We start from the raw sequence: 23049 nt of genomic DNA, 5'->3' as shown, positions 1-23049 counted from the left end.
AGGGGAGCAAGCCTACTGAGCTGCACATCTGTGAAACTGCTTAAACGTGTACAAACATTTTGCTGAGTAACTGCCAGCAACCTTGGTAATTTTGACCAGAGGAAGATGACAGGGGTGTGGTGGTAGGTGGGTGGGAACTCTGGGTGTTACTGAGACCTTTGGTTGCAAAGTGCTTGACAAACAACTGCAATAGGTTGGGGCAGAGCAGATACCATAAGTACTGCCAGGCAGAGGGAGATTAATTGTTCCCTTGGGACAAACCTGGGAGGTTTCCAGCAGGCTCTGTTTGACAGGTCCTCGTTAGAGCTTTTGCATGTTGATGTAGATGTGCACGAGATCTTGGTTTGTTGTGGGGATGGAAATGAAAACTTTTTTCCCACTGCTGATGTGTTGTCTCTTTTTTCTTGTAGATGTGTGATGTCAAACAATGGGAAGTCCTTGTGGCCTCCCCCACCAGCCTGCAGTGTCATGTGCCAGTATGAATGTTAAAGAAAAGCATATTTCAGAGATCAGCATCCCAGAAAAAAAAAAAGAGGAACCAAACGGAGAGAACAAAACTTGGGGCTGTTTACTTTTTCTCCTGAGAAATTTTGTCATGGCCATTGTGAGAGAGCTGAAAGAGCAAGCAGAGCAGCCCCAGTGATTTTCTTAGGGTCCTTTTTTTCTTTCTTAATATAATTTTTTTCCCTTCATGCTTGGATTTTAAGACTGTCAGCTGCGCTGATCAAAATCACTGGACATCAGTATGTGTCATGTCATTGTAACATGTCGGTCAATGCTATGGACTCTCCTGAGTATTGTTGTGGCTTCCACAGAGCTCATTGCTTTCATGAGTGCAGACTGGCTGACTGGTAAAGTGAAGCCTTTGATCTCCAAAGACATGGACAACAGAAGGGGGGGAGCAGACTAACCTTACCACCCAACACTGGGCATCTACAGGCGTTGCATCAGAATCTCCCACATGCAATTTACCAGACGAGATACACTTTGTGGTCCTTATGCAGAAAACTTCAATGAGATTGCCAGTGGATTCTGGCAGGCAACTGCTATTTTCCTAGCCTTGGGAATCATGATTCGCTGCACCATGGCATTTGTGTCTGTCTTTACTATGTGTGTGCAGAGTATTATGGAGAAAAGCATTTTTAACGTCTGTGGGCTTCTACAAGCAATTGCAGGTATGTGTACTTTGACAGCAACTAAAGTTTTTAATTTCTGTGCCATTCAGCTGAAGAAACGGTGATTCTGTCCCATCTACAGACTGTGTTAGGCAGACCCAAAGCAGTTCTATATGCTGGTGTTTATTCAAACACAACTGAAATTTATAGCTACACAGCATGTAATACATTGACATTGGCAGCAGAATTGCAGCCTGGTGTGTGCCAAAATGAACTGACCAGTGTTGCTTTTGATTGCTGTTCAATTTTTCTTTCTGAATTTCCTTCAGTAACAAAAACTTCTCTCCTTTGTTACCAGCAGAGAACAAAGTTAATACTTTTGTTAAGGCAGTCTATATCCCTCTTGCTCCTTTAGTAATTTTTCCACGAACTGAAAACAGTTCTCTCAGTGTCTCAAATGCTTGAAGACTGTGGTGACAGCAAATACCACCCCAGGGATAAGAACAGCCTGCAGAGCCACACACCCATTTTTTCATGCTAAGCAGCCTCCTTCAAGGCTCCTTGACAAGTGATACCTTACAATAAACCCTTCCTTTAGCCAGCTTATTGTTCAACTGCAATTACGCAACCCAGTGAGTTTATCTCTTCACTGTCCAAGTCTCAGCTGTGCTTTGCCTGAAAAGATGAGTTGGTTCAAGATTTAGTGTTTCTGCTTAAACCCATGGATTTTACAGAGTTTAAGTGACTGTTATGTAAACCAACACTGGACAGCCCTAGTTAGAGCAATATTTGGTTTTCTTTACTCACCAGCAAGCCATGGGGAGAACCTGTTCCATACACAGGTTTTCATCTTTTGTGCTGTGTGAGTGTGGTCATCTGGAGGAGGAGGGTGGTCCTTTACCCTACCTCAGGCAGCCATCAAAGACCTGCAAGGAGGGAAGGAATGAGCAGGCCCACCTCCGCTTTCCCTGTTGCTGATGCTCTTAAGCAGATGTTTTCAATTCATAAAATGGTTTCATTACAAAAAAAAAATAGGAGTTTTAACTTGTTTGCTCAAAATTATAATCCAGCTTCCCCCCTCCTCACCTCTGATGAGGCTGCCAAAAATGTCTGTGGTGGCCATACATAGGCAGGAGGTGTAATGGTAGGTGTTCAAACCTTTATGAAGCTGGTTGGTTTCATTTGCTTAGTTGAGGCCTAAATTAATCTAAACATGTAGGGAAATAGGGAAAACCTGAGCTTGGTGCCCACTACAGTCCTCCAGAGCCAGCAGTAGGGGCCAGGGACCAGCCAGCACTGGCTCCTAAAGCAATAGCACAGTGACTCCATCCTCTATTTCATGCAATTTCAGTATAAAAGCGTACTGTTTATTTTGTATCACCCACAATGTTGTCATGAACGAGTGGTTTAGGTTAAGTCTCTTAAAGAATCACCATCAAAGATATTAGCAAAATAGTTTTGATAGAATTTGTGGGAGTGCAACTTCACAAAGTTTGATGGCAAGGTTCACTCTATTACTTACTACATAGATAAATCACACAAGAATCAAATTAAAATTAAGCTGGAATGATTTACACAGAGACTAAATATGTAAAAAAAGTAAGAGAGAACCTCCCATAGAGTCACAAGGTTCAGAATGGACCCCATTGCTGTCTAAACTCTTAATAGAGGATGTTGGCCAGATGCCCGGCATGGTGGAGATACTGTCAGGACATAGCTGCAAACAATATTTATTGTCTGGATGGTCCTGCTCACATCTTGCTTGTTCAGGGGACTCAAGACAAACACCACCTGCTCATTAAAGTTGCCTGTGAGCTCCCTGAGCTCACTGTCCAAGTTAAGCGATCCCTAAAGACAAAGGCTTTTTCATAAGCAGTAATCAATTTAATAAAATTTTACCACAATAGGTTACAACAATTTAAAGGTATATCCATTACAATCAACACCCCTGGTCCCTTCGGACCAGCCCATAGGGTTTAACATGGCAATAAATTCCTCCCCTTGCCCCTGCTCTGGCTTGGACTTATCAAAAGACTGCTGTCCCTTAGGGTTGTACCTGCTACAAGTGGAGCCTCAGCTATGAACCACAGTCTCTCCAGCAGCATACCTGCTGCAGCATAGACTCATCCACAGCCACAGTCACTTCAAGGTATACCTGTTCCAACATGGCCTTATCCATGGGCCATCACCATAGACCTGCTCCAGTGTGACCTTACCCACAGCCATAGTCCCTTCAGCAGTAAATGTACTCCAGAATGGCCTTATCTCTGACTGTAATCCCTCCAGAGGTATACCTGCTATGTTGCGGGCTTATCCATGACATCATGCACAGCCACTGATGCTTCAAGGTGTACCTGCTGTAGCGTGGACTTATCCACAGCCACAGATACTTTGAGGTGTACCTTCTCCAACATGGAATTTCCCTTGGGCCACAATTCCTCCAGAGGCATACCTGCTGTGGCACAGATATAACCATGGCCACAGACGCTCCAAGATATACCTGCTTGGGCATGGACTTCTTGGCCACTTATGCTTCAAGGTGTACCTGCTCCCACGTGGACTCATCCACAGGTCACAGTCCCTTTGACTCAAGTTCACACTGGAGTTCCAGTCTGTCCAGTACAGCAGCACAGAAACAGCAGTGATGCCCTGGCCATCTGCCAGCTCCGGCGCATTGCCATTGCTGTTATCAAAATGTTCCTGGGCCCAGCACAGTAAGATGATAAGCAGTACAGCAAGCAGTGAAAGCAAGAAGCAGCCACTAGCAAGCACTAGACTCTAATATACAGTAAGACAAGCAAGCCCCATGGTAAGCACAGAAACCTGCCCCTTCATAGCTAAACAGCAATAACAGCTATTAATTTGAATCAGCACATTCCAATCAAGTCTGTTATTATCTCAAACCCTTCGAGCCCCATGTTGGGCACCAAAAAGGACTGTTGTGGTTTAATCCCAGCCGACAACCAAGCACCACGCAGCTGCTCCTTTACCTTCCACAGTAGGATGGGGGAGAGGATCGGAAGAATAACTGAGAAAACTCAAGGGTTGAGATAAGAACAATTTAATAGGTAAAGCAAAAGCCGCGCATGCAAGCAAAGCAAAACAAGAAATTCATTCACTACTTCCCATGGGCAGGCAAGTGTTCAGCCACCTCCAGGAAAGCAGGGCTCCATCATGCATAAGGGTTACTTGGGAAGACAAACGCCATAATGCCAGATGTCCCCCCTTCCTTCTTCTCCCATTTTATATACTCGGCATGACGTCATATGGTATGGAATATATCTTTGGCTAGTTCAGGTCAGCTGACCTGGCTGTGTCCCCTCCCAGTTTCCCGTGTCCCCCCAGCCCTCTCACTGGCAGGGCATGAGAAACCGAAAAGGCATTGACTTAGTATAAACATTATCCAGCAATAACCAAAAACATAAGTGTGCTATCAGCTTTGTTCTCACACCAAATCCAAAACACAGCACTGTACTAGCTTCTAAGAAGAAAATTAACTCTATCCCAGCTGAAATCAGGACATCCATGAGACCTGATTTTCAAGAGATGACATTACTTCTTTTCTGTTGGAAATGTATTTGTATGGGATAGATTGGTTAGCAGCATAAGTTGATGTTTGGCACGTCAGACTTGGGTCTACTGAAAAGATATCCTTACTTACAACTCTGATATCACCTCAAGATATCTAGTCGAACATCAAGATTCACAGGAAGTAGATTTGCGTATTTTAGAAAACTCTTCTGGAGACCACGTATTTGTGAGAAAATATGTGCAAAGGCAGTTTTATGTTTTATTATCTGAGGAGATTGAGACACGGACTCCTGAATCTGACCAGAAGACCCTTTATTAGTCCAAAACCCATGTATATATCCTCGTTCATTGTTCACGCGCAACATACTAAAATACTGGTTAATTAATACTGTTCACATGCTACTTGGCTACTTATAATTGGTTAATTACTAAGCTCCAAACACACTGAATTCGTTGCATTTTTTTTCTCTCTTCTTTCTTATCTCTGCGAGTTTTGTGTTCTAAGCCAGCCGTTTAGACGTGGCATCGCACATCTGTTTCAGCCTCGCTTCATATCCCGTTTTTCTTCCAGGTGTCCAGCCAACCTTATCTTACTTTCTTTCTTGTTTAGCCTTCAAGGTCCTTCACAGGCATCATGGCCTCCAGCACTTGCCATAAAACTCTCTACAATTATAGAATTGTTTTGGTTGGAAGGGACCTTTAAAGGTCATCTAGTCCAGGGGTCCTCAAACTTTTCAAACAGGGGGCTGGCGCGCGGATGAAGTGGCAGGAGGTCATCTGCGGCTGCTTGGTTTCTCCCCCCAACCCCCGGCAAGGGGGGGGGGGGGGGGCAGAGGGGTTCTGTAAATACCAGGGGCTGGATTGAGTACCCTGGGGGGCCGTATCTGGCCCGTGGGCCGTAGTTTGAGGACCCCTGATCTAGTCCAACCCCTATCAAACCAGATGTACCTGTAAAGGGACTCATGGCCTCAAGAACTGAACAATATGGTAGACAAAGCATTTCTTACATGTTAGGGGATAGATAAGTCCATTTTTGAGCTGTTCTGAGGATAGAAACACTTCCCTTCTTATAATTCAGATAAATAATGACACAGCATGAAACTGGTTAATTGAAAGTTCATATTACTGAAACCATTGCTATTAGAAGTATGCCTGCCAGTATTTGCAGCCAGGCATCTTGTGGCTAGCAATTTGGTTTCTCGAGATTAATTGTATTGGGTCCACTGCTACTTTTGTGATAGTAGCATTACAGCATCTGATTTGCTTACTTAGTTGAAAGTATTTTCCTTATGACTTATCACAACTTTCTCAGTTCTTGAGTTTTGGAAAACACTTAAGCAATTTGTTCAAGGACAGTTGTTGGCATGGTTAATCCATACAAGGATTATAATAGCTAGACTAATGCCCTGACCGAAGAACAAGATAAAACCCAGCCTTAATCATTTTAAGCATAAGATCATTCTTTAAAATGTGAACAGTTATAGGTTTTTAGTAAGTGTAGGAGAAGAATTCATGAAATCATTTTGTTTATCAGCCTATATCAGTTTAATATTTGCAAGTATGTCAAACATCTAATTTCCAAAGATGGAATGCACCCACAGCAGAGTCATCTACAGGAACTCAGGATCTTGCAGACTTAATCTCATTTAAAATCTCTATAACTTTGCTGTGGAGATTTAATTTAATTAAAAACATACTACAAGTTAATTTATTCCTGGAATTCACAATGAAAAAACAATAACAGATACTGGATATATCTTTTCAGTTTAGCAACATTGGTTGTGACCTGGATGATGCCTATGATGAAATTACAGAACACACAGCCACATCTCTTCTGTTACAGCCCTTGGAGAAACATGCAAATTCTCATTTAAGTCAACGGGAAGGAGACATACACATATCTGGTCCACAGAGGTTTTTTGTTTGGGTTTTTTTTGTTTTTTTTGTTTGTTTGTTTTTTTTTTGTGGCAGAAAACTAGAAATACAAAGATATAATGGAAGAAAATTGGCTCTTGTTAAAACTCCTGTAACTCATTTGTTGTAGAGCAAGACTTTCTACTCTTTATTTTCAGACTGCAGGGTCTTTCATTCTGGAACTGCAGAAATAGTAATCAGTTGCCCTGGTTTTGGAAATGTTTGAGGATTATTTCATCTGGAAAAGCATATTTTATCTGCAATAGGGAGTGTAAAGAATGGAGCCATGTAATTAAATAGATAATTACTACCCAGCAGCAAGAAGGCCAGGCAGACTTTCATTTGAATGTCTTTTGGGGGAAAGCATTCTCTTTTTACAGTCTGTGAATCACTTGAAATGCTGAGGCTAGAAGAGGCAATATGTTATTATATGGTACCTGATAAGAACCAATTCAAAGTAAATTTTTACAGTAATCAGCTAGATATAGGAAATAAATCATTGATGATCCCCTATTGACATATTTTGGTATGTATATAGGATAGTTGTATATATGTTTACAAGTCTTATTTGGGCTTTGGTACTTCACTGTAATATAATCTAAACATATCCTGGCCTCAAAAGGAAGGTAGGGGGGAGCTTAGGACAGAGGCTAAAATAGGTTCAGCCTTCTGTCTCTGACACAATTTCCTTTATGAAGTTCATCAATCAACAACTTTTCTTGACTTTTTTTTTTTTACCTTCTAAGGGCACAGCTCAGCACAGCTGGGCCCTGGTTTTGTGGTTGGGCAGACACAGCCCCTTCCCCACAGCTGATAGTGTGGCCAGCAGCTGACTGACATGAAGGTGAGCCATGGCCTGCCAGCGACATCTTGACTGTGTGTCAGGAAGCAGAAGCTAAATTACGTGCATATACCATATCTCAACCTCAAAACTTGAGCAGACCCCTGTGTTTCCTTGTGGGGAACTACACTATTCTGTGCCTTAGAAAGCTTTGGCAAGAGCAGAGGGGAAGGGGTGCTGGCATGTTAGGAAGGGAGCTCTGTTTGGGAATTCAGTTTTGGTTATTCCTGCTTTTCCATGCCAGAGCATGACTATATTCCCAGGCAGGTTTACCAAAAGGGGATAAAATAGCTCCTGTTACCTAAAGTCTTTCCAGAGTGTTGATGACTTCATCTTGGAGGCCTCTTACAGGTCACCCCTCCTCTCACCACTTTCTCTGTTTGCGATCCACAGTCTCCTAGTTCAAACAGGATTTTTTGCTGTCTTGTGACTTAGCAGACTGGGCCACTGGCAGTTACAGCTTTAACAGATATATGTTCAGTCAGATGAAGCAGAGGCTTTTATCTTCAAAGGCTGCTGCAGGCAGGCTGGGAGTGTTAGGTTCCCCCAGCCACTTTCAGCTTGGACTGAATGCTGCAGGTTTGGGATTCCCTCCCTCACCTCAGTAGTTTCTCCACCAGTATTGCCAAGATGACTTGGCTTCTTCCCACAAGAAACCTTTGTTGGGTCCCACTTTAGTATTCTCTTCTCATTTTCCAGCACTGAAGTTTCTGTAATACTTTACCCTACTTTATTCCTGCTCAGCATTTCCTCTTGTACTCCTGCTTTGTTCTGTTAGGCTGTTTCCCCCCCCCCCCCCCCCCCCCCCCCCCCCAGCACTTGTCCTGCTCAGTCCCAAGCAGTGAAGTCTCTTCCCTGGTACTTTCTCTTTTCAGGTATCCTCACAAGCTCTCCTGCATTAATTCTTCATTTCTTATTTTTCCCTTGTATTACCGTTCATGCCTTCTCCTGTTCCCTGCTATGGTACTGGGGTGGGGTGGGGGTGGGGTTGTCCTTAATCAGAAACTACTGCAGTACCTGGGCAATAGTTCAGTTACAGGAGTACAGCTTTACCCTCAAATGCAAGGAAACGTCTTGACAATTTTCTAAAATGAAGAGTTGAAACCCAGTTTGAAGCCAGCTGTGTCTGTAACAGTCCATCTTTTCTGCTGGAAAGATTTGTTTTACATCTCTTGCACTAAGAAATAATTTAGCGTGTTATACTTATTGGTTATAATTTCCATTTGGGAAGTTGGGTGATTACAAGATGACCTGAGCAGAGCATGATGGAAACCATCTGAAAGAGAAAAGGATCTGGAGCTGCTTGTGGAGGTGTACAAAGTAGGATCCATCTGAGCAGGGAGGGCTGGGCAATTTCTGAGGACTTTGGGTGTGTGGAGCTGTGCAGCTGTGTGCTCCTGGCTGCTGGGAGGTAAGGAGGCTATTGGGAGTTGCAGAGGAGGAAGATGAAGAGGAAGCAAGAGGTCAGCCAGGACTTTCCTCAGAGAGGTGAGAAAACACAGAAGGAGAGCAAACTTCTGTGAAGAGGGCATGAGGCTGCCAGAGCTCTCTGATGCTCAGAGCATGACATGAAAGGTTATCATAGTTGCAGAGTAGTTTAGGATATCCGGTTGTAGGCAGCGGCACACTGTAAAGATGCATTATTTTGTCTGAGAAAGGGCCAAGCTGGCAAGCAAGGGAATGCCAGCACAACATCTAATACACACTTGGCTGCTGAAAGTCCAAGCTAAGGGGACTACTGTGTTGGAATATGGCAGGGAAGGAAAATGAGATCAAGTGCTAAATTGCCATTGAGCATGGAGGAGAGTATTAGTAACTTCAAAGAAATAAAGTGAAGGTTTCAGTGTTTGGTTAGATTGGTCAGTTCATCTCCAGTGGTACCAAGATGGGCATGTGGGAACCAGTAGAAACCCAGCAGACTGTAAATAGAATAGAAAAATAGACAAAAATTCAGGTTTTCACTGATAAAGTTTTGCAGCTGATGTTCTCAGCAACCATAAATTTCTTCCATCAAACAGTGCTCAGTGTGAGACTCTTGTGCTACCCACTGAGAAATGTTTTACTGTGGCATATGTGCATGCCAAGGTCCCTTACCTCTATTGGCGTAGGTGAGATGCTGAGAACTTCTTTACACCCCCCTGTCCTAGTGATGCAGAGTAAGAGAGTGCTGGCTGCTCCCCAAGAGGGTGGGGGGATAGTGGGAGAGTAGCAGAGCTCCCTTTTAGTTTGATTTTTGCTTCCAGGCCTCATATCCAAGACTGTTAGTGCTGTTATATATAGGTTGCAAACATTAGGAGAATATTTAAATTCAACAATGGCTGTGTTTTCACTGAAATGCAATAAAAAAGATGGAAGTGGCTCTTTCAAGATGGGGGGGCTAACTGATGCTTAGCTCCTCTCTTCAGTGTGCCTGGTGCGGTGGTGAAGGAAATCGGTGGGTTTGAGCTCTGCTTCCTTCCACAACACAGGCAGCCGGCACTCTGATGCTGTACAGCCCACCAAGCTACCCAAAATTCTCCCCTTCCTGTGTCGCCCTTCACCTTTTCCTTCTCACTGAGCCTTAGCTCCTCTGCAGCCCACTCCAAGGTCTTTGCTCTGAAGGATCAGTATTGAGGGAATGTAATGCCATGAAAAAAAATGGCCCACAGCCTTTTTACCTGTTTAAGCTGAGGCAGGTTTTTGCTTCAGCCTCCTTTATAGAACTGTGGTTGTGAGGTGGTGGTTTTCTTTCCTTTTCTGCTGATTCAGAATAAGCAACTGATGGTTTGGAGGGCACTGATTCTCACCAGTTGGATGGCAGTGGAAAAGGTTATGGCAAATGTTGTGAAATGCATCTTGTCTTCTCTGCTTCTTTTGGGGACAGAATAATTAACACAGCCTGATATTTCCTTCCCTAACTCAGGAACCTCTCAAATTTACTATCCATAATTTAGTTACTTATTTAGCAGTTTCAGACCTGTTATTGGGCTGTCCTGAATAGAACCACTTGATGCTTCATTGGCTTTTGAAGCCAAACATGGGCAGTGACCAGCCCTCATAGCTGTGCCTGAGCAATGGCCCCACAAGAAGAGAAGTCTTCCATTACCTCTGTGTTGCTGAAAATTCAGAAGCATTTGGCTTTTCCCCTATACAGTGCTTGATCTTGACTTAATTGCAAAGTTGGTGTCTGCTGCACAGAAACCCCATGCAGTGACATGACCTAATATGGCTGATAGCCAGCAAAGGAGCTTCGGTATCATTTCAGGGCTTGGTGTCCTGGTTTCAGCTGGAATAGAGTTAATTTTCTTCTCAGTAGTTAGTACAGTGCTGTGTTTTGGATTTGGTGTGAGAACAATGTTTATAGGACACTGATGGTTTTAGTTGTTGATGGGTGATGTTTATACTAAGTCAAGGGCTTTTCGGTTTCTTGGGCCCTGCCAGCCAGAGGGCTGTAGGGGCACAGGAAATTGGGAGGGGACACAGCCAGGACAGGTGACCCAAACTAGCCAAAGGGATATTTATTCCATACTATATGATGTTATGCTGAGTATATAAACTGGGGGAAGAAGGAAGGGGGGAACATTTGGCATTAAGGTGTTCGTCTTCCCAAGTAACTGTTACACGTGATGGAGCCCTGCTTCCCTGGGGATGGCTGAACACCTGCCTGCCCATGGGAAGTGGTGAATGAATTCTTTGCTTTGCTTTGCTTTGCTTGTGTGTGCAGCTTTTGTTTTACTTATTAAATTGGTCTTATCTCAACCCTTGAGTTTTACATTCTTTTCTTTTCCCCATTCCTTTGGGTGAGGGGGAGTGAGCAAGTTGCTGCATGGTGCTTGGTTGCTGGCTGGGGTTAAACCACAACACTTGGGACGATCTTTGAGTCTCCACATTTCCTTCCCTCCCAACTAATGGGGACTCTCACCACATATATAAAATTTGTTAAAAGCTAATGGGAAATTTGCCCTCCCCTCTCCTAAAAACAGGAGTCTACAGGCTCATGCTTTGTTTTAAGAGAAGTCCAATAAGTAAGATCACACCAATATCAAAAACACAAATCACAAATCCTCCACATGCTGTCATTTTGCCAAAGCAACCCACATGAAGGCTTATAAATTGACTCTTTTTTGGCTTTTTCTGTGGGTAGCAAAATATACTTAATAGTCTGAGTCTCCCATCAGTAGCTTTCCCTTCTACCTCCTGTCCCCTGTGCTGTATTCCTGTCCCTGTTTCCATATTCTAACATCAGTAATGCCGTCAGAAATAGTATTTTTACATGGGTTTGGTCATGAACAAGCATCTTTTATTTGCTTAATAAATGGGAAAAGATGCATGAGCAAATGACATAGTTAATTTACTGTTGAAAAGAGCAGGGGTCTTATCCTTTTCCTCAACTTGAAGTAGGCAGTGGTAACCTCTTATGGTAAGTGCTTCACCTTATATGACCCTAAGACAATTTTAAAGGGAAAAAAAATTGTGCAGGTTTTGAGAGATCATCTGTTTATAATTTTAAACAATTAATTCTCCTGCCTCAGCTTAAGGTATTTCAGGTACATCGAAATCTGCATATGGCTGCAGTCCTCTGCAATGACTGCAGGTATGGAGGTATGGACTTTGCCTTGGAGCATTGTCCATGAGCAACCCTTCCCAATGCCAACAGCCATGCTTCCAACTTAATCCCAAATCCCCTCTGCTTGTGTCAACCTGCACTGAGTACGGTGTCCAAGTAGGCTTTTTAATCATTGATCTTCTTATTGTTAGGAAATTTTCTTCTGTTTGTTTTGCAGCATTTCCAAGCGGGCCAGGGGTGATCTCCAAGGTGCTTGGGCTTGCAGAGGCTCCCCTTTCTTTTTGTGCAAAGACCTTTTTGCCTCTGGTCAGCTGCTTGTGTTCAGTGGGGCCTAAAGTCATCGAGGTGGATGGAAAGCAGCTGTGGAGGCAGGTCTTAGGCACCACTCTGTGGGTAATGGAACTAGTGCTCCATTCAGCTCCTTGGCACTACCCTCACCCCTTTTCCTATAACCAGTGTGGAGTGCTGTGACCACCACATCAGCTGGTCTGTGTTAGCTCTGGTCTGATTAAAATGGGATTCCTGAATCATTTCACAGGGCTGAAGGCATCTGTTATGCATCTGCTGAGTAGGAGGCCATCACTTTGGTTGTCTGTTGGTGGATGAAGCAGTCAAAAGCACATGAATGGTGACCTGGTGGTATTCCTGCTGGATAGGAGTTTGTCAGGGAAAGTTTGCATATGTGAAAGCCTCCTTGGGTTAAAGTAGCATAGTGCATATGTACAAATATTTTAAGCATGAAATTATTCAGGTAGCATATTGACACATTTGGAAATATAAGCAATAAAGGCAGGTTTATTTTGCCTGGCTGGTGCAATGCCCTTGGGCTGAAGCGTTAATCTCTTGCAGTTGTGCAGAATGATCAGGATCATTGCCACTGAGGAAGCGACCTGCCTGTGCAGTGTTTGGCAAGGCTAATTCCTCCCTGCCTGTACCCTTTTATCTCTTCATCTCTTAAAATGTTGTTCAGTTGTGCTGCTCCATGGGAGCCTGTTGCATTGCCACCTCATTGATCACAGCTGCTAAATTTCTTGTTTCTTCAGCAGCATTTAAAAGCTTTTTTGCTATTTTTCTAGGAAATAAGAAGATAGTTTCAGGCTTTGCAATGAAAATTGGCTTTGTTAGTATACACTGTTGTTTAATATGGCATGACAGCAACTGTGCAGGAGACTGTCAAAACTAAATAGCATGCCTTCACTTAGCTAAACAAGCACCTGCCTAACCCCTGTCTCAAGCGTTTGCAAGGATGGAATGAAAAAGCTTTTACTCAGAACTGACCCCAGCACTGACCAGCCTATAATATGACATACAAATGCACATATCAATAGATCAGTCTGTTGGTTTTCCATGATGTTAGCCTAGCAGCACTACTGCAAAAAAACCAAGGAGGAGCAATTGCTTCCTGCAGTTCCAGGCCCTTAGAAGAGGAAAAGTTCTTGGTGTACAAATACAAAAAGGATTCTCCTTTAGAAAAAGCATTACTAAACTGTCTTCAGAAACGTCTCACAGTGGTGCATTCTGCCATATTCATATCGTTATTTAACAGTATGCTGCATTGTTTTGCTTTGGTGTTTTAGGAGAAAGGAGTTGCTTTTACATCATTTGAATATAGAAGGCCTGATGTTTAATAGGTTGTCTATGTTGTAATCAGGATCAGTAATTTTAGTCTAGTAATCCAAATAAAATCTAAACCTCATCAATTTTTTTTTTCTTTGAAAGCAGGTAATTAGGAATTGATAATAAAATGTTATGTGGTCAAATTGCCTTCAGTGAAACATGGTAAAATGTTCTCTGCTGACAGACTTATACCAAAGAGTTTTAGACGAGGTCTCTGGTTTAAAAAAGTCACTTAAATAGTTTTCTGTTGTAATTCCTAGGCATCTGGTGGCATTGTGTAGCAGTCTTTCAGACCTCTATTTTAAGGAATACTAAGAGAAAAGGTAACTGAGAGCTGGCAACAACTAAAAAGAAGTAAAACGTAGTTATGAAAAATTATCATACTGATTTTAAGAAGTGGGATAGAGCTAATTAAGAAGTAGAAACAAGAGTATGCATACAGCAGAAACTGCAACTCCCAGTAGTGAAGCTATGCTCAGAGAGAGGGTTAAATCTAGAACAGAGAAAGCCTGAGCTCTGAGAGCCTGTAGAGAAGCATAGTGACAAACAGTCTGTAATGTTCTCAAAATGAATTTGTTCCTCCCAGAAGGTGGAACAAACAGTAATTAATCCACAGGTAGATTGGATGTGAATTAAAACTCTCATTTACTGTATGTTAGCACGAGGAACTGGAAGTATTCCTTGCAGAAAACATTTTTTCAGAGCACCAAATTTTTGTTCCCTGTTCTTTCTCTTGAAGATTGGCTGCTGTTCAAAGACATTGGGACAAGAGTAGAAACTGATTTATTAAGAAAAAGAAATCTGTATCATTAATATTTACTGTCTTCCTGCCAGATCTGTCTCAAGGTAAACTGTCAACAGGAGATAACTATTGCTTCATCAGATTATGCTGACATAAAATTATACAACACAAAACTGAGCTTTGTACTTCCACAACTAACAAAAACTTAAGTGCTTTAACCTTAATGTACAGCATTAAATGGCTTAGAAAGCAGCACAATCAGATTAAATATAGAATATTTGAATGAGTTAAATTTAAGAATAAGTAAAATTTAAGAAACCTGAGAGTTCTAATAGTTAATTGAACCAGAAAGCAACTTTTATACACAAATCAGTAGATTGTGCTAGGAGCTGGTCATGTGTTCCTGTGCACTGTGAGTGTAAATGAATGCCAAGGATAAGGTGCTTCGCTCCCCTTTCTGGTCCCTTACAAGCTCCAGGCCATGCTCTCTGACAACTTTCATTCATTAGTGGGATACTTTGCTCTCTCCTCCACCATCCCCCCACCATCCCCCATCCCCCAGGGACTCTTCAGAAAACAAAACCATGCACCCCCATGCTGCTTTTTGCTGTCCACAAGCAACTTAAAACCCATATATCTTCCTTTAACATTGTGGTGGGTTGACTTTGGCTGGATACCAGGTACCCACCAAGCTGCTCTATCACTCCCCTCCTCAGCTGGACAGGGGAAGAAAAATACTATGAAAGACTTGTGGGTCAAGATAAGGACAGGGAGAGAACACTCACTAATTACCATCACAGACAAAACAGACAACTCAGGGAAATTAATTTATTACCAATCAAATCAGAATAGGGCAATGAGAAATAAACCCAAATCTTAAAACACCTTGCCCCACCCCTCTTCTTCTCCCTGGGCTCAACTTCACTCCTAATTTCTCTACCTCCTTCCCCTGAGGAGTGCAGGGGGATGGGGAATGAGGGTTGCAGTCAGTTCATCACACATTGTCTCTGCCGCTCCTTCCTCCTCACACTCTTCCCCTGCTCCAGCAATGGGTCCTTTTCACTTATCCTTTTCATGGGGTGCAGTTCTTCAGGAACAGACTGCTCCAGCGTGTGTCCCCCACAGGGTCATAGGTTCTGCCAGGAGCCTGCTCCAGTGCAGGCTCCCCACAGGTTCACAGCTTCCTTCAGGGCACCTTCACCTGCTCCACCATGAGGTCCTCCACAGGCTGCAGGGTAGATATCTGCTCCACTATTAACCTCCATGGGCTGCAGGGGGACAACCTGTTTCACCACAGGCTGCAGGGGAATCTCTGCTCCCATGCCTAGAACACTCTCCTCCTCCTTCTTCACTGACCTTGGTGTCTGCAGAGTTCTTGCTCTCATTTATTCTCACTCCTCTCTTATGGCTGCTGTTGCACAGCAGTTTTCCTCCCCTTTCCTTCTTAAATATGTTATCATGAGGTGCTACCACCATCGCTGATTGGCTCGGCCTTGGCTACCAGTAGGTCCATCTTGGAGGCAGCTGGCATTGTCTCCATTGGACATGGGGGAAGCTTCTAGCAGCTTCTCACATAAGCCACCCCTGTAGCCTCCCTGCTACCAAAACCTTGCCACACAAACAATATATAATATTTTCTTGTCTTGTTGCAAAGTCTTTAAAATAAAACCTTGGTAATCATTGGGCTATGGATGTGATGAAACTATTGCTGGTGTACTGGTTGCGGTTGTCTCACTTCTGCCTTGCACTCTGTCTCTGTGTGTCTCATCTGAAAAGTAGGTTGTCAGCTATTGGAGGCAGAAACTGTGAGCAGAGCTGCCAGGCTCTGCAGTAACGCAAATAAATAACCAAAATGAGAGATCTTCAGGCAGGTGAGTCCCAGGGACTGAGCAGTGGCTACAGAAAGGCAGGGATATAGGTAATTAAGCAAAAACTTCTATCAAAGCAGCAGAGATGTAAGGGACCTGGCTAGGCTCTGCCCTGTGGATGCTGGTATGAGAAATCAGTGCTGAGGATTTACCATGGTTTCCCCTTGTGGATCGTCTAGCCACAGACTGGCCTGTAAGTGGTTTTTGCTCAACTGCAGTTGCTTGGATGTGTGTTAGATGTAGATCAAGGCTACAGCGTTAGCCATAGAAACAGCTCTCTGCCTTTTTCATGTTGCATAAAATGGTTGTGCGATGCTCCTTAGGTCAAAGGTGGAAGAGCATAGAGACTGCCGAGCTAGTTGTATCACATTTAACCATTTTGCCTGTTTAAAAGCAGACCTTGCCTTTCCAAGCATCATCATAACTTCTGACCTTGCTACCCCTGCTATATATTATCTTGCTATTTCCACATGGGTATTTTTCTTTCCCTTCCCTCTGCATCTGTGTTCCCAGGAGCACAGAGGTGTTGTGGGTTTTTGGGGGTCTTTGGAAGCTGCTGCTCTGGTTGAGATGGTTGGACAGTTAAGTGCTTTGAATTGCTGGCTTCTGCTTTAGCCCACAGTTTGCTCTGTTTGTGAGTGGTAAAGCATCTTGTGTGTATTTTGATTAAGCTGCAGAAATCATTGAAATGAACTCTGTGGCTCTTTTGTAGTTACTAGGAAGCAGGAAGCAAAGCTCCTCTTGATCTTTCTATACACACACCCCTTTTTGGGCAGGGAGGGAGAGTCAGGAAGGGATCTTTGTACCCTGTGCAGCTCAGCCATTGTGCTGGGTACTGGAGCTTTGAGCTGAATATGTGAAGAGGAGTCTGTGCCTCGCCACTTGCTGTTAGTCAGCATGAAATCCAAAGAGTGTTGTTTCTGCTGTGGGTATGTTGAATTGGCTTAAATGAATTATCTTTGTTCACTTTTCCTAGCAAGTAGGAACCAGGTATTAATGAAATGAGAAATTATAATAAATATTAGTGATATTGAGAAGAGGTGCATGTCCTGAGAAGCTTTCTGTCTGCACTGAAATGGAGTAGAAGTGTGGTTCAGTAGTGAAAACATTATATATTTTTTTCTTTTATTATGCTAGGCCAGTATAGGATTCACAAAATTAGCTATCTAAAGGGAAAAAAAACAACCCAGGTGAGAATCTGACTGTATTGATGGCCCATAATTAAGACTTTTCTCCACATTTTGTTTTCAGCTGTGAGAAAACAGCTGTAGTTTATAAAATTGTAAGCTGTAGTCAATATATATCCAGGATCTTTCTATACTCTTAAAAACTAATTCAGTAAAGTCCTGATGAATAGACTTGACAGTGCTGCAGCCTTTTGAGGGGGCTGGGTTTTGGGTAATGGCTTTTCAGCTTGGGGTATACATACCATGAACCAGTAGCTTTTAAGAGTTGTTCAGTGCTTTGTGGCATCTAGGTTTGTTAGTGATGGGAGGGGTAAACTTCAAAGGCTTCCTTGGTGGCAGCAGCTACATTGATGTTTCAGATTCGGTTTCTTACTTCAGTGATGGTGATATTTAACTACCAAAGGGCTTGTGATCATTAGAGAAAAATGGCAACTGGACCATACCAATGTACAGTCAGAAAAATACATTGTGTAGTCATGCTTGTTATGCAGAACAGGAAACTAGTGATGAATAGAGGAGAAGGAGCCATTGGTTTTCAGTCTGAAACAGCTGCTGGGCTCAGCAGGATGAAAGCACAGCTTATCTGGGTCTGTCCAAGATAAAGCAGTACTTTATACTTAATGTAGTTTGGCCAATCAGCCAGGAAACACTACATAAAATTTGTCATTGGCTCTTAAATGTAAGCAGTGATGAAATTCCTTCACAGAGAATGGATATCATTCACTAATAGATTTTGCTGCCATGAATAATGACATTTATTTTATTCATGCCCCTGGTGTATCATTGTTAGAAAAACACTGGAGGAAGGACTCCCTTTTGTGAACTGCCTGGCATTCATAGACACTAATTTTAGACAATTGGATGGTAGGTTTTGCATTTTGTGTATATTAACTGCTTACTAGCTAGGACCCAGTTTTTCTTTCTCAATGAGAAAGTTTTTTTTGCATCTGGCTGAATTTCTTTAAACAAACAATTAAGAAAACCTAATATACTGCAGAATGGGCTAGTCTAACTGAATTGAAGAAGATGCAAACAAGTCTTTACAGCTGTTCTTGGTAATCTGTTCGTATAGGGTAGAAAAAAGACTACTGTTTTATTACTTAGTAGAAATTTTGGGATTGGATGAAATCTACGGATGAACCAGTGCCATACATAAAAAGCACAACTTTCAGCCCACTTCTAGAAGATGATAACACCTTAACCAGCTATTTTCCTCAAGGTGCCAGGTTGAATAAAGGGCTTTACAGTGCAGGAAAACTAAATCAGTAACATTTATGGGATCTGGAAGGCTGTATTCATTTTCTGGATAAACTGGTTGTGTTTAAGCAAAAACTATTTTGCATAATTGTTCCTCTTCTTATAAGTAAAGTGTTAAAGAAAACAGAAATAAAGTTTTGATAACTATGAGCTGTCCTGATGTTTGGTTACATACCTTGTAGGAAGGAGATCTGTTTTTATCTCATTGTGTCTCACAGAAGCCACTCCTGTAGACCTCCTGCTACCACCTTGTTGTGCAAACCCAGTACACAGGGCTCTTATGAGAGCATTGTCACCACTAGCACATTAGGCATTTTGATTAAATCTCTTACCTTTGTACAAAGACACATCACATGTACAGGGACTCTAACCTATAACGTGACTTTTAATTTCCTTAATGAAGCCCTTCACTGCTTGTATACAGACTGGTCCTCATAGGAGAGAAAACTATCCATATGAGAAACAATCAGAAGGGCAGAACATCTAGTTTCAGCTTTTTACTTCCCAGCTGAGTCACAGCAGAGTGTTCAGGTGGTTTAGCAAGATCAGGAGTTGAGGCTTTTGCTCATGCACGCTAGAAACGTGCTTTCCTTCTGCAGCAGTTGATCACCTGTTTAAAGAATCCCAGTGTTACCTATGCACTGGTGGTGGGTACTTAAATCCATTAGTTTTTCACTGACTCCAGAATCCCTTCATTGTGAAAGCAGCTTATTGAACTGGCTGTATTATTTGTCTACTATGTCCTACTGTGGCCAAATAAGCAGATGCAGTTTAAGATTTTATTTTTTCCAGGCAAAAAAATCAAGGTAGGAAAAATCCAGAGGAAAAAGGCAAATATGTTTTTCATGAATGACTACATGTCATGGTTTAACACCAGCTGGCAACCAAGTACCACAGCCACTTGCTCACACCCCCACACCCAGAGGGGTGGGGAGGAGAATCAGAAAGGAATGTAAAACTCAAGGGTTGAGATAAGAACAATTTAATAGGTAAAGCAAAAGCCGCACACACAAGCAAAGCAAAGCAAGGAATTCATTCACTACTTCCCATTGGCAGGCAGGTGTTCGGCCATCCCCAGGAAAGCAGGGCTTCATCATGCATAACGGTTGCTCAGGAAGACAAACACCTTTATGGCCATATGCCCCCCCCTTCATTCTTCTTCCCCCAGTTTTATATACCCAGCATGATGTCATATGGTATGGAATAACTCTTTGGCTAGTTCGAGTCACCTGTCCTGGCTGTGTCCCCTCCCAATTTCCTGTGCCCCTCCAGCCCTCTGGCTGGCAGGGCCCAAGAAACCGAAAAGCCCTTGATTTAATATAGATATCATCCATCAACAACTAAAACCATCAGTGTCCTATAAACGTTGTTTTCACACAAAATCCAAAACACAGCACTATACTAGCTACTAAGAACAAAATTAACTCTATTCCAGCTGAAACCTGGACACTAAATGTTGTGGTTTAACCCCAGCTGGTAATTAAGTACCACGCAGCCGCTCACTCACTCCCCCCTCACCCAGAGAGATAGGGAGAAGAGTTGGAAAGAAATGTAAAACTTGAGGGCTGAGATAAGAACAATTCAACAAATGAAAGAACAATAGTAACAATGATGACAATAACAGAATTAAAAGGGGGAGGGAAAGAATAAGATCCAGAGGGAAAGGAAGAAAGGAACATGTGGTGCACAATGGAACTGCTCACCACCAGCCGACTGATGCCCAGCCAGTCCCCCCAAAAACGACCTGCCCACCCTGGCCAACCCCCCAGGTATATATACCAGGCATGACATCCCATGGTATGGAATACCTCTTTGGCTAGTTTGGGTCAGCTGACCTGGCTGTGTCCCCTCCCAATTCCTTGTGCCCCTCCAGCCTTCTTGCTAACAAGGCCTGAGGGACTGAAAAGTCTCACATCAAAACCCAAACACAGCAGGGTACTAGCTCCTAAGAAGATAATTAACCCCATCCCAGCTGAAACCAGGACAATAAATAAAGGTGAAAAGGACTACCTAAATATGAATTCAAAAGTGGATGCAAACATTCCTAAGTATTTGAAAAGTGAAAGTACAAACAGTAGGTAGAGATTCTCGAATGTTTTGTAAGTTCTCTATACCTAGCAATAATGTGTGAAAACAAAGGATGCAGAAAGAATACAGGTATTAAAATCAAGAACAAAATAATGAAATAAGCCTTTCATAAGAAAAATTGTAGGATAGCTCCAAGTTTAGATAAAACACTGCATGGTATATACTAGGGAACAATCAGTAAAGGAAGAATGGATGGGGAAAAGTCATCTTCTCCCATTCATAGTACTTATGAGTGAGTAGTCACCATGATAACCATTACTACATGTGCTGTGTTTGATGTTAAACTGTTCATTTGTTAAACTCTTTTCTTTCTGTTTTTATTTTTAGGCCTCTTCCTTATGTTAGGATTGATACTTTACCCTGCAGGTTGGGGATGCCAGAAAGCAATAAGCTATTGTGGACCTCATGCTTCTGCTTACAAGCTAGGAGACTGCTCCTTGGGCTGGGCTTTCTACACAGATATTGGTAGCACTATTACATTTATCTGTGCAGTCTTCTCAGCACAAGCTGAAATAGCCACATCCAGTGACAAAGTGCAAGAAGAAATAGAAGAAGGAGAAAACCTTATTTGCCTCCTTTAACTCCAGTGGGAAAAACACCAGCATGTAGATCTTAATTTGCTTTCCATTGACTAGATAAGCAGATCTGCTTACCTGTTTCCATCATTTGTGTGATTGAGCCCCATGCATTCCAGCCCTGAACTACTGAAATGGTCTTTCTTCCTTGCTGGGTAATAAGGATCAAAGGATCCCAAGAAAGCAGTATGTATTGGGAATTTTTTACTTTCCTTCTATTATCAGGACACAGTGGAATTTATTAATCAAGTTGGGGAGGTGCAGAATCGTGTGTATATAGCAGAAATGTTGTTATAACTGACAAATTCTGATTGATTGGATTGCCTTACCTACCTTGGTCACTTTGAAGAATTTGGATTTAAAATAATAAAAGCCAGCACATTTTTTTTTCCTTATACAAAGAAGCCAGCCTATTTAATTAGGCTTTGTTTCCAAGGGCTCCCCTCACCTGTGAATATTTTGCCACCACCTGATTTGATACCATACTTTTCATTGAGGTGCTTTTTGATACTGAAATTCCTTAAAGTACAGTGCCTTCTTGGATAGTAAGTATATGATGGAGAGAGAAAGGTTGATGTGACACCATTTACACCAATTTTCAAGCTGTTAAAGTTGAGTCTGCCAGGTTTCTTTGTATTGAAACTTACAGTGCAAGGTGTGTGACACTAGTTACTTAGCAGGTAACTGACTGGTTTTATTGACTGGGCAAAGAAGCTATTGTTCACTGGCTTTCACCTGATTCTGATAAAATTGTTAGAAATCCCATTGTTAAAAATATTTCTACAGCCTTTATTAGAAACTTCTGAAATCCCTGCTCACCATGGCACAGCTGGGCTTTATGTTGTGAGAGCCAACAGCCTGGTTTGGGCTTTAGCTTCTCCTACAGATGTAGACCACACATTGGACAGTATTATTCTTTCTCTTGCCAGTGAAATCTCATCCCTAGTCTACAGATCAGTATGTTCCATGTCCCAGAGCCAGCCGAGTCCTTAAGAAATTTACATTTTTTCAAGAAGTCATGCCAAATTCTAAATGGCTAAGAAGATATTTTCCCATATTTTTTTTTACCACATGTAGTATGGACCCTTTTTTAACTAAATCAGCAGAAATAAAACAGACCTTGCCACAAATGACATTCCTTTCTCAAAGGCAGTTGGTTGTATTATTTGTGGTGTCGCATCACTTTCTAGAACTATTTCCAAAACCAAATATAAAAGGTATTTTTTTTAAAAAAAGAAAAGGAATTATACAACTGTGGCTTAGAAGCATTGAGAAGAATTAATCTGAGAAGTAATTTTAATGAAATACTAAGTGAAATTTAGACTCCTCTTCTTAATTCTTGGTAATTTTTAACATCTTCCAATGTCACTGTTGTTCTCCATCACTTCACTGTATAATATGGAGCAGAGATTCTAATGTACCCCTGATCAGTCCGTTAAAGCGTGCCACTAGTTAGTTATAGATATTAAAATGAAGTGGATCCCCGTGGAGAGTCAGCCAAGAAACGACAATCACACCAATATGGCTACATGCCATGCTCACTTTATTAAACAAACAGGTCATATTTATAACTTAAACTGACCGCTCACATGACTTTACACACAGGTGATTGGATAAGAGTCTCTGGCCACATGGGCGTCCGTGTCACTGATTGGTGAGCATGCTGCAGGTGCCTGATCAGAGTGTGCCGATGAGAGTGTGTTGATTTTGCGGTTCCCAGGACTTGCTCTGCACCTGGCTTCTTGTTTGTGCATAGCTTGTTTTCTTT

General features: G+C 42.3%; 1 protein-coding gene across 1 annotated transcript; it reads left to right on the top strand.

Annotated features, from left to right (window-relative positions):
• Nucleotides 1–745: 745 nt before the first annotated feature.
• LOC121080646 (LHFPL tetraspan subfamily member 2 protein-like) lies at nucleotides 746–22537 on the top strand. The gene is given in 2 exon segments (XM_040578788.1): nucleotides 746–1175; nucleotides 21034–22537. Coding segments are annotated over 2 exon segments (684 nt in total). The 3' UTR covers nucleotides 21288–22537.
• Nucleotides 22538–23049: the final 512 nt, after the last annotated feature.

This window comes from Falco naumanni, chromosome W (assembly GCF_017639655.2).
Source record: "Falco naumanni isolate bFalNau1 chromosome W, bFalNau1.pat, whole genome shotgun sequence".
Classification (NCBI taxonomy): domain Eukaryota; kingdom Metazoa; phylum Chordata; class Aves; order Falconiformes; family Falconidae; genus Falco; species Falco naumanni.
The sequence above is the reverse complement of the archived record's forward strand: the minus strand, read 5'-3'. Positions and strand labels throughout refer to the sequence as shown.